Genomic DNA, 13,269 nt, shown 5'->3' with positions numbered 1-13,269 from the left:
TTGCGCACAATTACATTCTATTTTGCATGCGTGTGTGAGCGTCTATACAGCATCCACGCAGATTATTATAGCGACAATTGTTATACACATTGTTCTGTATAGTGTTTTTAGAGACCGTTTTATTTTTTAATTTTGTAGATCAATTGTATTTTTAAATTAAAAAAAAATAAAGTACAATGTTATATTTAAATTGTTATATTTTTTTCACATACAACACACCAGTTGCCTTCTTCATAAAAACTACTAATCACATACAAGCCTGGTACTTCTTTGCATAAGTTACTTAACTCGTCTTCTTCGAAAACGTGATAATATCTTAACAATGTGCTTTCCGGCTTGTCCGAAAGTTTATTTCCACTAATATTCCTAAGTTTCCACGGTACTAGTAAGTCGTTATGTTGGAATTGGGTTCTGTTTTCGTGGATGGGCAAGTCTAAACCACCAACTGTTATGAGGTGCTCGTTTTCTGTTTGGCTCTGTTTGGACTTGCAAAGGTAATTTGACCTAGTTTGATCCTTCGCCCAGACGGTGATAAGCGCGCGTCCGCCTGGCCGTAACAGATTGGATATTGCACAAATCGCTTGTAATCTTCTCGCCTGAAAAGAAATAGAAATAGGTATCATATTAAAATTATACATAATGAAGGTATTGCAGTATCTTGAACATTTATTTCTCAATCATGCATATAAGGCCAAGTATGCATGCAATGCATGTATGCAATGAAATATGACATAGAGCCTGATCATACTTTAGACTATTAGATACAAATAATTGACGAAAAGCCAATATACAGCTAAAGTCAATGATGATGATGAAAAATTATTATGGTCCTTCGAGTCGGATAATTATAAACAATAAATAATTTTATTTTAGTAAATTGCACACTTACCTTGCTACTAAAATGGTGAATAACAGCGATACATATGACGACATCCGCGCATGAATGCTTTAACCCGGGGTATAACAAATCGAGACGCAAACAGTCTGCACCAGGGATGCTTTGCGTATACTGTTTGCATTCATTAAGAAGACCACTGCTACGCTCGCCGGCTATCTATAATAAAGATTTATTTTTAATTCCCAAATTTATTTCCAAGACTCAATGTATCGCGATTACAAGCAAATAGTACCAAATTCTAAAAGTATATTAAATATATGTAAAATACATGAAAAATATACCAATGCACGTAAGCAAAATCGCGTAAAAAATAGCTAATAACTGATATCAATATTAATCGTATTCTACCTGTAAAATATCATTTCTCCGCAATATATTCTTCCCGTTGCCAGCGCCAAGGTCCAGCAACACAGCTCCCGGGGGCAAACCCTCTAGAAACTCCACTACTTTCGGCCATGGCTTATGCCGCGTCGTGCTAAAGTGGCCCGCTATTTGTTCGTAGACCTGTGAAGTGAATGAGCTCTTTTGTAGGCTACTCAAATAAATGATTGAACACTATTCACTAAGCAAACATTTTTTTCTTGTAAATAATACCAATAATATATATATTTTTTTAATTTATTTCTTATTGCATTATAATACCAGTGTAGTCGAAAATATAACATTTTAATATCATTAAGCGCAGGTAAAATAAGGCTCATTGGCATTACTGTCTGAGTGGTCTAACGACCCACGAGTTTCTTTTTAGAATTTTTTTTTAAATTACCTTTTTACGGCTTCAAAGAATTTTCACATAAGCTATCGTATAGAGGCCGTTTTCAGTAAGTTCTATTTTTTTTTTGATGGGTGAAAATGGTATGACGATACGCTGGCGGAGCACCAGTGAAGGGTGATTGATGAGAATGAAAACAGGCCAGTTAGCCCATCATGATGAATTCATCAGGAATTAACCATGATAGTTTCCAGGGGGAACCGCGAGGAGGTCGACCTGGTTGGGTATATTGCTAGCAATGGGATTCTCAGTCTCCATTACTAACAATCCCTTTTCCCCCAATAAGTTCTATTATGACCTCGTTTAAGACTATACATATTCTACAATAGCGGTAATAGTACACAGCCTTATCAACAGTCTCTAATGACAGGGGCGACGATCATACTTGCAAAATATGTTTTATTGAAGTTTTGTTTACCCTGCTACTATGATTTTTTTTAATGGTCGATAATTGAATGGTAACCCCACCTGCGCTGACGGTATACGCTGGCGGGGCACTAGTGAGGGATGATAAGCGAGATGAAAAGACAGGTCAGTTAGCCCATCGTAATCATCAGGAATTCAGCACGATTTCCAGGCGGGACTACGTGGTCTGACTTGCCAAGGTATATTGCTAGCAATTGCCAGGGAAGAGCTTGAGTCGGGCCCTCCCTGAAGTAAAAAAAGCTTACATACACGCAATGAAAAGAAAGATGTTACAGTACCCTAGTCATAGCGGCAGGGAGGTAAGAAATTGTGGTTGATTTAATACTGCTGACTGTACAACGAAACTACTACTTTCGGTTTGAAGGGTGGGATATGGCGTGAATTAACAGGGTACAGAGGAATAACACCTGAGTCCTCAGGAATGGCAACGCATGGGGGGTATCATGGGCGAAACAGTATACTCTGTTATGTCCATGGTACTGCTCATGTCTATAGGCGACGGTTACCACTTTCCATCAGGTGGGCCGTCAGCTCGTTTGCCATTCTAAGTTGTATAAAAAAAACTAGAGTTAACAGTTTGACTCAGTCAAATAGAAAAAAAAAATTACCATACTATTATACATACCTTATGTACATGCAATTCCTCCAAATTTGACGCTAATTCATCTTCTATATCATTAGAATTGCCTTTTTCCACACTGTCACATAATGTTTTAAAGTTACACTGGCATGGACCCGATCTAGTCCATCGGAACGTTAAGGATATCCTAGTTTCTCTCGCCACCGTATCACTAGTGACCACTTTGATGAGTTTGTCATTATTTCCCATTTGTACTGATCGTGTTTCGATGATGGGATCCCATGTGCGTGGTTGTATACCATGCTGCCAGTCATACCTGTAAAAAAACATTATATACTAACTTTTACCCGCAACTTGGTTCTCGTGATCGGGATATGTTCACTAACTCTTTTTTTAACAACACAGGGGGCAAACGAGCATGCGGCTCACCTGATGGTAAGTGACTACCGCCGCCCATGATCACCCACAACATCAAAGGCCTTGCAGGTGTGCTGCCGGCCTTTTAAAAAGGAATATACTCTTTTCTTGAAGGTTATGTTGTCGTATCGGTTCGGAAATACTGCTGCTGGAAGTTGATTCCAAAGAATGTTTGTGCGTGGAAGAAAGTGCCTTGAAAAACGCACTCGAGATAAAATGTAGCCTATACCCTTCTCCGTCCTATATACTACGTGTATACTTAATTTCATAGTTATTGGTTAAGCCGTTAAGCCGCTATAAGGTAACAAACAATTCACTTTCGCATTTATAATTATTAAGGATTTTATAATGAACTAGGTGAACTAAGGAACTAAGAGTGGGATATGGCAGTGAATTTACAGGGTACAGAGGAATAACATCTAATTCCTCAGGAATGGCAACGCATTGGGGGGTATAATGGACGAATTAGTGTACTCTGTTATGTCCATGGTAGTGCTTATGTCTATAGGCGACGGGTACCACTTTCCATCAGGTGGGCCGTCAGCTTGTTTGTTATTCTAAATTGAATAAAAAAATCTATCTATAATTTTACGATTGTATACATATTTTCTTACAACTGTAAATTTTTTTGGTTTCTTAATTGATTGTACCAACACTATACTTCCATATAATTAGTTCTATTTATTTATATGGCTCTCTCTCCTCTCTCTCTCTCTTTCTCTCTTTGTCTCTATGAATATCAATTATTACTAGTACTGCATTCAAGTATTCTAACAATTCCCTAAAAATGACTGACAGAGAATATTTTTAACATTCAGTCCACCTTGTATACACACATATACTAATGAATAAATAAATAAGTTATAATTAATTTAAATAAATTTATATAATAATATAAAAAAACTATCAACCATTATTACCTGGCTTCATCCTTCATGATCAATAAACATCTCCGCTCCACCAAAACAGGCACAGTTTTGCCGCTGTGATGTCTCCAATCCATCACCACTGCAGAGCCGAGGGAGAGCGACAATATTGTATCGCCAAATGGACTGTGACGATCCACATGTGACGGTATACCTGTATAATTATAAATTATGCATTTGTTTTTATTTCTGATGATAAGTTCTACTTAGAAATAACAATTAATTTATGTACTGAGCATCACAGCAATTTGTGTATGACAATGATTATTTATTTTTACTGTAAAACAACTGTACCGAGTATTTAACTTGTTAAGTTAATCCAATACTCATAACTTAATACATTTTCAGGCTCCAATATTTCTTTGAATCTGTAAGCTGCAATTTAGTAAATTTTTATTGGTTTTAGTGACCCACCAATTCACTCCATACTATTATATGCAAAGTATATATGAGCTTTCTAGACAATATTAGCATGTAAACTTAATGAAAAAGTAAATCATATGGTTAGAACAGGACACTTTCACAAACATATATACAGACACCACTGTTATATTATTTTATATTTTTATAAAATCATGTGAATAAATAAAAAAAAATAGTTACTTTTTAAAGATCCTACCTTGTCCAGGCTTGTATTTATTGACTGTTAACTGATCAGGTACACCAACATCGAACCCATGCTCCTTTAATCTCGTCCAGAGCACATCGCATACATCTGGTATTTTCTCTGCTAGAGGACAGTTGAGATCGACATCATTAGTGCCATATCTGAACTCATATCCATAATGCTTCACTTGGCGGTTCTTCAGATTGCTAGACACTATATCCTCATCCCAATCAAAGTATTTTATCAAATGCTCTTCTTCTTCTATTGAAATAAAGTTGTCCAATAGAAACAACCCTTGAGGGTTATCATGCTGACATATAAATTCGTTATTTGGTACTGGAATGTTTAATGAAAAAATTAATGATAACATATTTAATAATCTAAATAAACATAAATATATTTTTGCATTATAAAATTTCAGGTTTTATTAATTATCAATATTTTCAGAGCAATATAATCAAGAGACCTTAGTCCTCAGAAGTTGTAATTTAAGAGTAGTGTTATATATTGAGGCTATAAGTCTAATTTTTCTTTATTCAACTTAGAATAGCAAACAAGCTGACGGCCCACCTGATGGAAAGTGGTAACTGTCGCCTGGGCATGGGCAGTACCATGGACATAACAGAGTATACTGTTTCGCCCATGATACCCCCTATGTGTTGCCATTCCTGAGGACTCAGGAATGGCAACGCATTCCTCTGTACCCAGTAAATTCATACCATATCCCACCCTTCAAACCGAAACACAGCCATGCAAACACAACTGCTTCACGGTTGAAACACGAATGGGACAGAGGTACCCAAGCAATCAACTTATGTACAAAATCTCCATCAGGAGGGCCACCAACTTGTGTCATTTTTATTATAAAATTAATTCATAAGACTTTATGAAGCTTGGCACTCTTACAAAATTTTAATTAAGAAGAGAGGTTATGGTGGAGGGTCAATAGATAATAATTATTTATTTATGTGATATTTTTATAATAACATTTGCATCCTTCCAATTCAATCTATTACAGTAAATACTGGACCAGTTTGACAACAATTAATCATGGAAGAGTACAAGTCATCATCATCATATCAGCCATTAACTGTCCACTGCTGACCACAAGCCTCCCCCATAAGGATTTTGCCAGTAGTTGCAACACTTGGTAGGCGCTTTGGCCACCACAGTTAGGATTTGGTAATATTTTAAGATCCCTCTTAAATCTGCTGATGCCCATCCCTTAATCATTAAGTTCCTTTAGTCCCATCTTCTAACACCCATGGGAAAGAAAGGAATGGCCCATTCTATGCTGAAACCACACAATGATAGCAGAAGAGTAGAGGTGTTTCACGATATCAATGTATGTTCAAATTTCCACCAAGTGCCAATAATCATTAGTATAACCACAACAATCTTACCTCTTTCAACAAAGCTCATATAGAGAGGTGTACCATTTTCATCAATTTTGGCTTTGCCATTAAAAGTGTTATAGAATAAAATAGCATTTTTAGTTGTGCTGAACAGTAAATATGAGTGTGACTCTCCTTTCTCAGCTATGAACTTAGGAACTTGTATATCAGATGACAAACTCTTGATGAGTTTAACTATAAATGATTTTTCCAAGCCGGTGGCTTGACCGGAATTACATAATACTATGTTCTGAAAATAAATTAATAATAGCATAAAATAATCCTGTTTAAGAAGTAGTACATTTCTACCATAAACAGCTTAATTAATTTAATTTTATTAATAAAAATTTTATAATAAAATAAATAATAAAAAATTAATAAAATAAGTTATACCCACTATATACACCGCCTTCTGACCTTAGTTATAGACAAATATACTACATTTCAAAATATTAGACTATAATAGATATGATAAAAATAAGATAAAAAAAATATTAACAGATTGAAATAATAACTTTCTACTTAGTAAATCAATAATATTTGTATTATATAATATTATTGAATGAAGGGTTACATACTAAAAATAATTTCAAAAATAAAAAAATCTTACAGGGCCGGGTGTATCAGTGCATATAATCCCTTTTGAGCTTTTCAGGCGTGCAGAAAACCGTTTTCTCTTTCGTTCAACTTTCTTTTCTTCATTCATAATCTATACTTTATCTATTCTATTATAATACACCAGAGAATGTAGAAGCTGAAAAAGACAAAACAATATGAATTAATATCTAAAAATAAATAATTGCCAATCTACATATCAATTTTAATACATAGGTTTTGTTGAAATATATATATAAATTAAAATTAATATTTTGACAAACATTTTAAATGTTCCCAAAATTACAAAATATGTTATATAAATTTCATTCTCTGAAAACCTTATTAAGTATTAATCTGAAAAAGATTTTTTTTTAGAAATAATAAGTTGAGGAAATTTTAATTTTACTTTTACAAAGTATAATTAATTGGATCTAAGACTTAAAAGAATGCCTTACAACAGAATACTCTTTTTGAAACAAATACAAATTTTAAATAACCAAGATACAATTAATGGAAAACTATGTATGTATGTAGGCACTGTTAATTTAATGTGGTATAGTTAAGCAGATTCGTTATTTTTATTTTTATTAATAAATCTTAATTTACCTATTTTATACAAAAAATTAAGGAAAAAATACTAAAAAGCAAACAAAACATATAAAGATAAAAAAAAATTAACCACTTTTGACATCTACTTTTTTTTTTTTTTTTTCTTCTTTTGTGGCGTTCACCCCGATATTAGGGTATTTTGCCAAGAACAAAACGGGGAAACGATAATAGTAATAAAAATACCTAACACAAACGAATTTAGAAAGGATAAGGATTAGGTCTAGGATATTTATAGGATATGAAGGATATACTTGTACATATGAGAATATACTTATAAATATATAGGAAAAGCAATTGATGCAACTATAAATGTATTCATGTAATATAACTAAATCTTAATATTGTTATCATATATATATGAAGATAGTATTTTATAGATAATAGGATCATTGGAAGAAAGTAGAGTAAGAATAGAAGTTGGGAATGGAACACGGATGGATCGGAGATGATTAAAAAGGGAGGTGTGGTCAAATTTAGAACATGAGAAGAATATATGATTCAAGTCCGCCACTTCAGCACCGCAATTACACGACGAACTTTGTACAATACCAAGCTTGTATAAATGAGAAGGTGTGCATACGTGACCTAGACGCATACGAGTTATAATAGTTGTTGCGGTCTTTCCAAGCTTAATTTACAAAACCATGGTTTGAAAGGAATATCGGGTTGTATAAGGCGATAAAATCTTCCTTTTATTGTACTTGTTTTTTCCCAATATTCCTTCCAGGCATACCTTAAATATATTTTTGGGAGACAAGCTAGGTCACTACAGTAATTATGATACGGATACATATCACCACAAGTTACAGCCTCTCTTGCAATAAGGTCAGCTTTGTCATTGCCGCTAATACCACTGTGTCCTGGTAACCAGGCAAAAGAAACGGAATACCCTCTCAACATGCAAAGATAAAGACTTTGTCTTATGTCACAAATAATGGGATAAACTGGTTTTGATTTAAACGGATATTTGGCTAGAGCTTGCAAAGAGCTCATAGAGTCAGTGAAAACTATTGCCTTATGTAATTTCATTAAAAGTATATATTCTACAGCTTTTAAAATACCATAGCATTCCCCGGTAAAAACTGAAGATTCCGGTGGAAGTTTAATTTTTTGAACGATATTAAATTGTGAATGAAACACACCCACACCTACACAACCGCTATTGTCTGGTTTTGATGCATCAGTAAAGATGTAGTGCCATTCATTCCATTCAATGTCAGTTATAAACATAAATTTGGCATTCAATTCTGAATCATTTTTTGATAACCCAAAATCATATTTAATATTAGGAGATAAAACTAAAGATTGATATGAGCATTTATAAATGGGAAAACAGGACGATGTAAAAGTGGGAGATTCTATGGATTTATATTTTTCATAACTTTGTATTAAACATGGAGGTTTTTTATGTTTCCAATAAGATGAAGACGAAATAAAGATATATAGTTGAGATAACTTTTGAATAAGCGGATGATCAGATAATTGTAAACAACGAAAAAAGAAGCGATCAGATAAATATTGCCTTCTTAAAACCAAAGGTGGATCACCGATTTCGAGCTGTAAAGCATTGATTGGACTTGATTTCATTGCTCCAGAGATAATCCTCAAGGCCTTTGATTGAATTAAATCCAATTTCTTAAAAGCAAATGAACTTCCTGGAGCTAACAAAAAAAGTTCCATAATCAATGACACTCCTTATAAGACCATTATAAGCAAGTTTTAGTGAAACGGGATGTGCTCCCCACCAAACTCCAGCAAGGCACCTAAGAATGTTGAGGTTACGCTCACATTTCGTGGAAATATAATTACAGTGGGACAGACCTGTTAATTTATTATCTAGCACGATACCTAAAAATTTAATTTCAGTCTTTATAGGAATGTATGAGTTATCATAAAGCACCTTAATTTGTTGCGGTGATCTCATTCTTGAAAACAAAACTACACTACTCTTGGTTACAGAAAGATTAAGACCATTTGCATCTAACCACGTTTTTAACAAATCTAATGAATCAGATAATTTGGCAGAAGCAGATTCTATGGACTTCGCAATAAAATATAATAAGAGATCATCAGCATATTGTAAAATTTTGACGGATTTATCAAGGAATGATTCTAGATCGTATGTGTATATGTTGAATAAAATTGGACTGAGAACAGATCCTTGTGGAAGGCCTTTCCATACTGTTCTAGATAATTTGGTATCTTCATCTAGATCCATATGTATTGTTCTTTCTGATAAAATATTAATAATGAAATTAGAAAGCATTACCGGTACATTTAAAGCTTGTAATTTAGTTTTTAAAATAGAAATTATTACATTATCATAGGCAGAATTTATGAGTATATCTAAAAAGGCTGAGAGGATTGACAAATTTTGTGAGAAAGCTATATGAATATCTGAAATAAGAATGCTCACATTATCTAAGGTGCTCTTACCTTTCCTAAAACCAAACTGGTTCGGGGATAGTAAGTTATTACTTTCTAAAAACCATTCTAGACGGTTCTTCACTAAATGTTCAGCTAGCTTTAGTAAGACAGAGGAAAGTGCAACAGGACGGTATGAAGACGGTTCAGAAGGTGGTTTATGAGGCTTTAGAAATGGTATAATAATCTGAGACTTCCATGAAGTAGGTATATTTCCCGAAATAATTATGGAATTAATTATATTTAAAAAGTAAATTAATTTCGCATCGCTAGCATTTTTAAAAAAGGAATACGGTATACCGTCTTCTCCCGGTGCAGAGTCTTTAATACAAGCTAGAACACCTTTAAGTTCTACAAGAGTAAAAGGAGACTCAAGTTCGGATAATTCGTCAGAGACGGATAGAGAAATATTGTAAAGGCATTCCGGCACATAACTAGGAGCAAGGCGATCTAAAAATTTATTCGCTAAAGTTAAATCGAGTGCAGAACGTGATGTATGATCACTAAAGGCAGATCTGAATCTTTTAATATTATTCCAAACGACTGATGAATTAATTTCTGGACAGATAGAAGAACAAAATCTTCTCCAACCTTCCAATTTCTTTTTTTTCAGTAGTTTTCGAGTAGAACGTAAAACTGCGGTGTAAATTTCAAAATTTTCTGATGTCATGTAATTATTATAATTTTTTTCAGCCTCTTTACGATTTTTAATTGCTTCCGTACAATCTTTGTCCCACCAAGGTGGGGAGGGAATTTTCCCTGAAGCACTATTTTTAACAGGAAATAATAAATCAGCAACCTCCTTCATATTAATTATCAAGTCATTACAACATTGATGTTCATTTCCATGATAAACAATAGGTAACTCCGATATTTTATTATCTAAATATTGTTTGTAAATATTCCAGTCTACATTTGATAAATTATATTTAAGTCGAGGACCACTCTTTCGACTTGAGGGAATGGAAATTGGAAAAGAAAGAATGAGGGGAAAGTGATCGCTTCCGAAGGTAGAGGAATGAGGATACCACGACAGTGAAGAAGCTAAATCAGAAGAACATATTGAAATATCAGGAGCACTAAACCCTTCATTCGGTGCAGTTCTACGTGTCGGTACATCTGAGTTAATAATACATAAATTGTAAGTGTCAATTATCGTCAGGAGTTTTCCACCATAAAAATTAGAAGTAGAACTGCCCCACGATTGGTGCTGAGCATTAAAATCGCCCATTACGAGAAAAGGTTTAGGTAAAATTGAAAATAATTGTTCTAGTTGTGAATATATTTGGCATGTAGGATCAGGAATATATAAAGTAACAAAACAGATACCATTTATAATTATAGCAGCTGCATTAATGCCGCTATATACAGGAAGCGAAAAAGAAGAAAAAAGAAGGGAGTTTTTGACCAATATGGCAACACCGCCATATCCGTCAGCTCTATCATCACGGAGACTTGTAAAGCCTGAAATCCTAAAAGGATATCCTGGCTTTAACCAAGTCTCTTGTAGAGCTATTATAAAAGGATTATATTTATTAATCAAATAAAATAAGTCTGATTTCTTATTTGTTATGCTACGACAGTTCCACTGAATTATTTGGACTTTGTAATCCATTGTGAGAAGTTAATAATTGAGAAAATACATTGTACATGGCATCGTTGGACGGTGGTAAAGTTGTTTGTATCATTTTTGATTGCGATAACACTTTAATAAGCATGAGAATAATATCAATGATGGATTGATTATTGTCAATATTATTTGATGATAATGCACAACCATTAGAGGGAGCAGGAATATTATATTCCTTAACTATGGCTTCATGGGCAGAACGATCATATCCTTGTTGTATTTTTTGAGGAGAGCGTGGTTTAAGTGTAACTGTTTTTTTATATGATGATTGTATATGTGGTAATGATGATTTCTCTTTAAGGAAAGAAGATTGAAAATGAGATTTATTGGAAGGAGATGATGATGTTAATACATCTGAATATAGTTTAGAAGTTGGAGGATGAAATTTTGATGCTTCAGCATAAGAAACACAACTATGGGCCATTGTTTCTTTAATGGCTTTCTGACGTGCATATTCAGGACATTTTTTACTAATTGCTGAATGAGAACCATTACACAAGATACAAGAAACATTTTCCTCATCTACTTCACATTTATCACCTGTATGATTTTGCCTGCATTTATAACACAGAGGATTTGAACGACACTGCATCTTGACATGTCCGAACCTACAGCAGTTATAGCATTGGATAGTAGGGTAAATGTACAAATCTACAGTTAATGATGTGTAAAACATAAATACTCTTTTTGGCAATATTTGTCCATCAAAAGTAATAACAATGGTTTCAGTATTAATAAAACTTGGTTGTCCTTCATTAATTGTCTTTTTCTTTATTCTTCTGGTTTTTAGAATTTTCCCACAACCTATCGGTACTGATATATTTTGGATTACTTCCTCTTCTGTCCAATCTTTAGGAATACCCCTCACAATTCCCATACGGGTTACATGGAAAGAAGGTATAAATGCCTTAAAATTATGTGTCACTAAGTTACTATTATTTAAAAATGCATTTGCATTTTCAAAATTTGAGAAAGAAAGCGATAAACGGTTTCTTCCTATTCTTTTGAGGCTACCATTCACTATATTATTTATCTTATTAGTGTGTAAAAAGCGACCAAATGCAATAGGATGTAATGTAGTGTTATCATTAGGATGTGTTTCATTTTTTTGTACATGAACGACATAAGGTGCTATATCCTCGGCATTGTACAAAGTTCTGCTTAAAGTACTGGGTGGAGAAGCAGGTTTAACAGACTCGGTATTGTTTACAACTGGTATTGATACTTGATTTTGATTCTCATCTTCAATACATTGACAATCACTATCTTTAATTTTAGATTCAAGACCCTTGGTGTGCCTCCTTCGTTTTTTATTGCAATGTTTGCAAATGCGACGTTCACCACGTACTCGCTTACGTTTAGAACTTGCAACGCTAGAACCATCTGTGTCCATACTAGATTCACCCAATATATCAAAACTATTATTGAATGGAATAGTTATATTTGCAGACACCTGGGGGTTGTCCCCCCAGGGTCTATAGGTGGATCCATAATGTTAATATAGGTAATTTACTTACCAATATTTACAGCAACAAACACTATTACTACAAAATATACAATTAAATATACAATCTAATACACAATATATAAAAAAGACTAATCCTTATATAAATAAAAATAAAATTAATTTAAAGAAGATCAAAAAACACTCCCGCTTTTTTAAACGTTTCCCGCGCTTTTTTTCCGAGGTGACCGACATCTACTTTCTTATTTATTTTTAAGTTTTCGAGGTGAATGTATTCAAATGAAAATATCTACAGCCATTAGCAAAGATAACGAATTCGTTACTTACATTCAATGCGAATAAAATGTAAGAAAACTCATTATGTAAGTATTAAAATTCTACTTTAATGGTTTTAATTTTATATTTATGGTACAAACAAACACTACAAGCCTCTAAATTGGTTTAAAAATTTATGAATCAGCGTCACTGCACTTGTGTAAGAAGTGTTTAATATCGACTAAATAGACTCTAGAATCTTAAATTGA

The 13,269-nt window shown here is 33.6% G+C and overlaps 2 protein-coding genes across 3 annotated transcripts in view; one reads left to right on the top strand and one right to left on the bottom strand.

The window, feature by feature from the left end:
* LOC113523427 (60S ribosomal protein L21) overlaps positions 1-13,269 on the top strand; it is a 112,266-nt gene that overhangs the window by 21,594 nt on the left and 77,403 nt on the right. The window lies entirely within an intron of this gene.
* On the bottom strand, positions 168-13,239 carry LOC113523595 (alkylated DNA repair protein alkB homolog 8). Of its 2 annotated transcripts, none has more exons than XM_052902746.1 (9): positions 13,073-13,239; positions 6,631-6,774; positions 6,030-6,270; positions 4,639-4,962; positions 4,014-4,173; positions 2,722-2,992; positions 1,247-1,402; positions 890-1,054; positions 168-596 (listed from the first exon to the last, which is right to left on the bottom strand). In XM_052902746.1, the coding sequence occupies exons 2-9, from the start codon at positions 6,724-6,726 to the stop codon at positions 186-188; spliced, it is 1,824 nt and encodes a 607-aa protein (XP_052758706.1). In that variant the 5' UTR covers positions 6,727-6,774; positions 13,073-13,239; the 3' UTR covers positions 168-185. The 2 variants fall into 2 exon arrangements, with proteins under 2 accessions (XP_052758706.1, XP_052758705.1); XM_052902745.1 differs by lacking the exon at positions 13,073-13,239 and adding an exon at positions 7,224-7,293.

The sequence above is a fragment of the Galleria mellonella genome, unplaced genomic scaffold (genome assembly GCF_026898425.1).
Source record: "Galleria mellonella isolate WM207_F2 unplaced genomic scaffold, CSIRO_AGI_GalMel_v1 utg96, whole genome shotgun sequence".
NCBI lineage: Eukaryota > Metazoa > Arthropoda > Insecta > Lepidoptera > Pyralidae > Galleria > Galleria mellonella.
The sequence above is the reverse complement of the archived record's forward strand: the minus strand, read 5'-3'. Positions and strand labels throughout refer to the sequence as shown.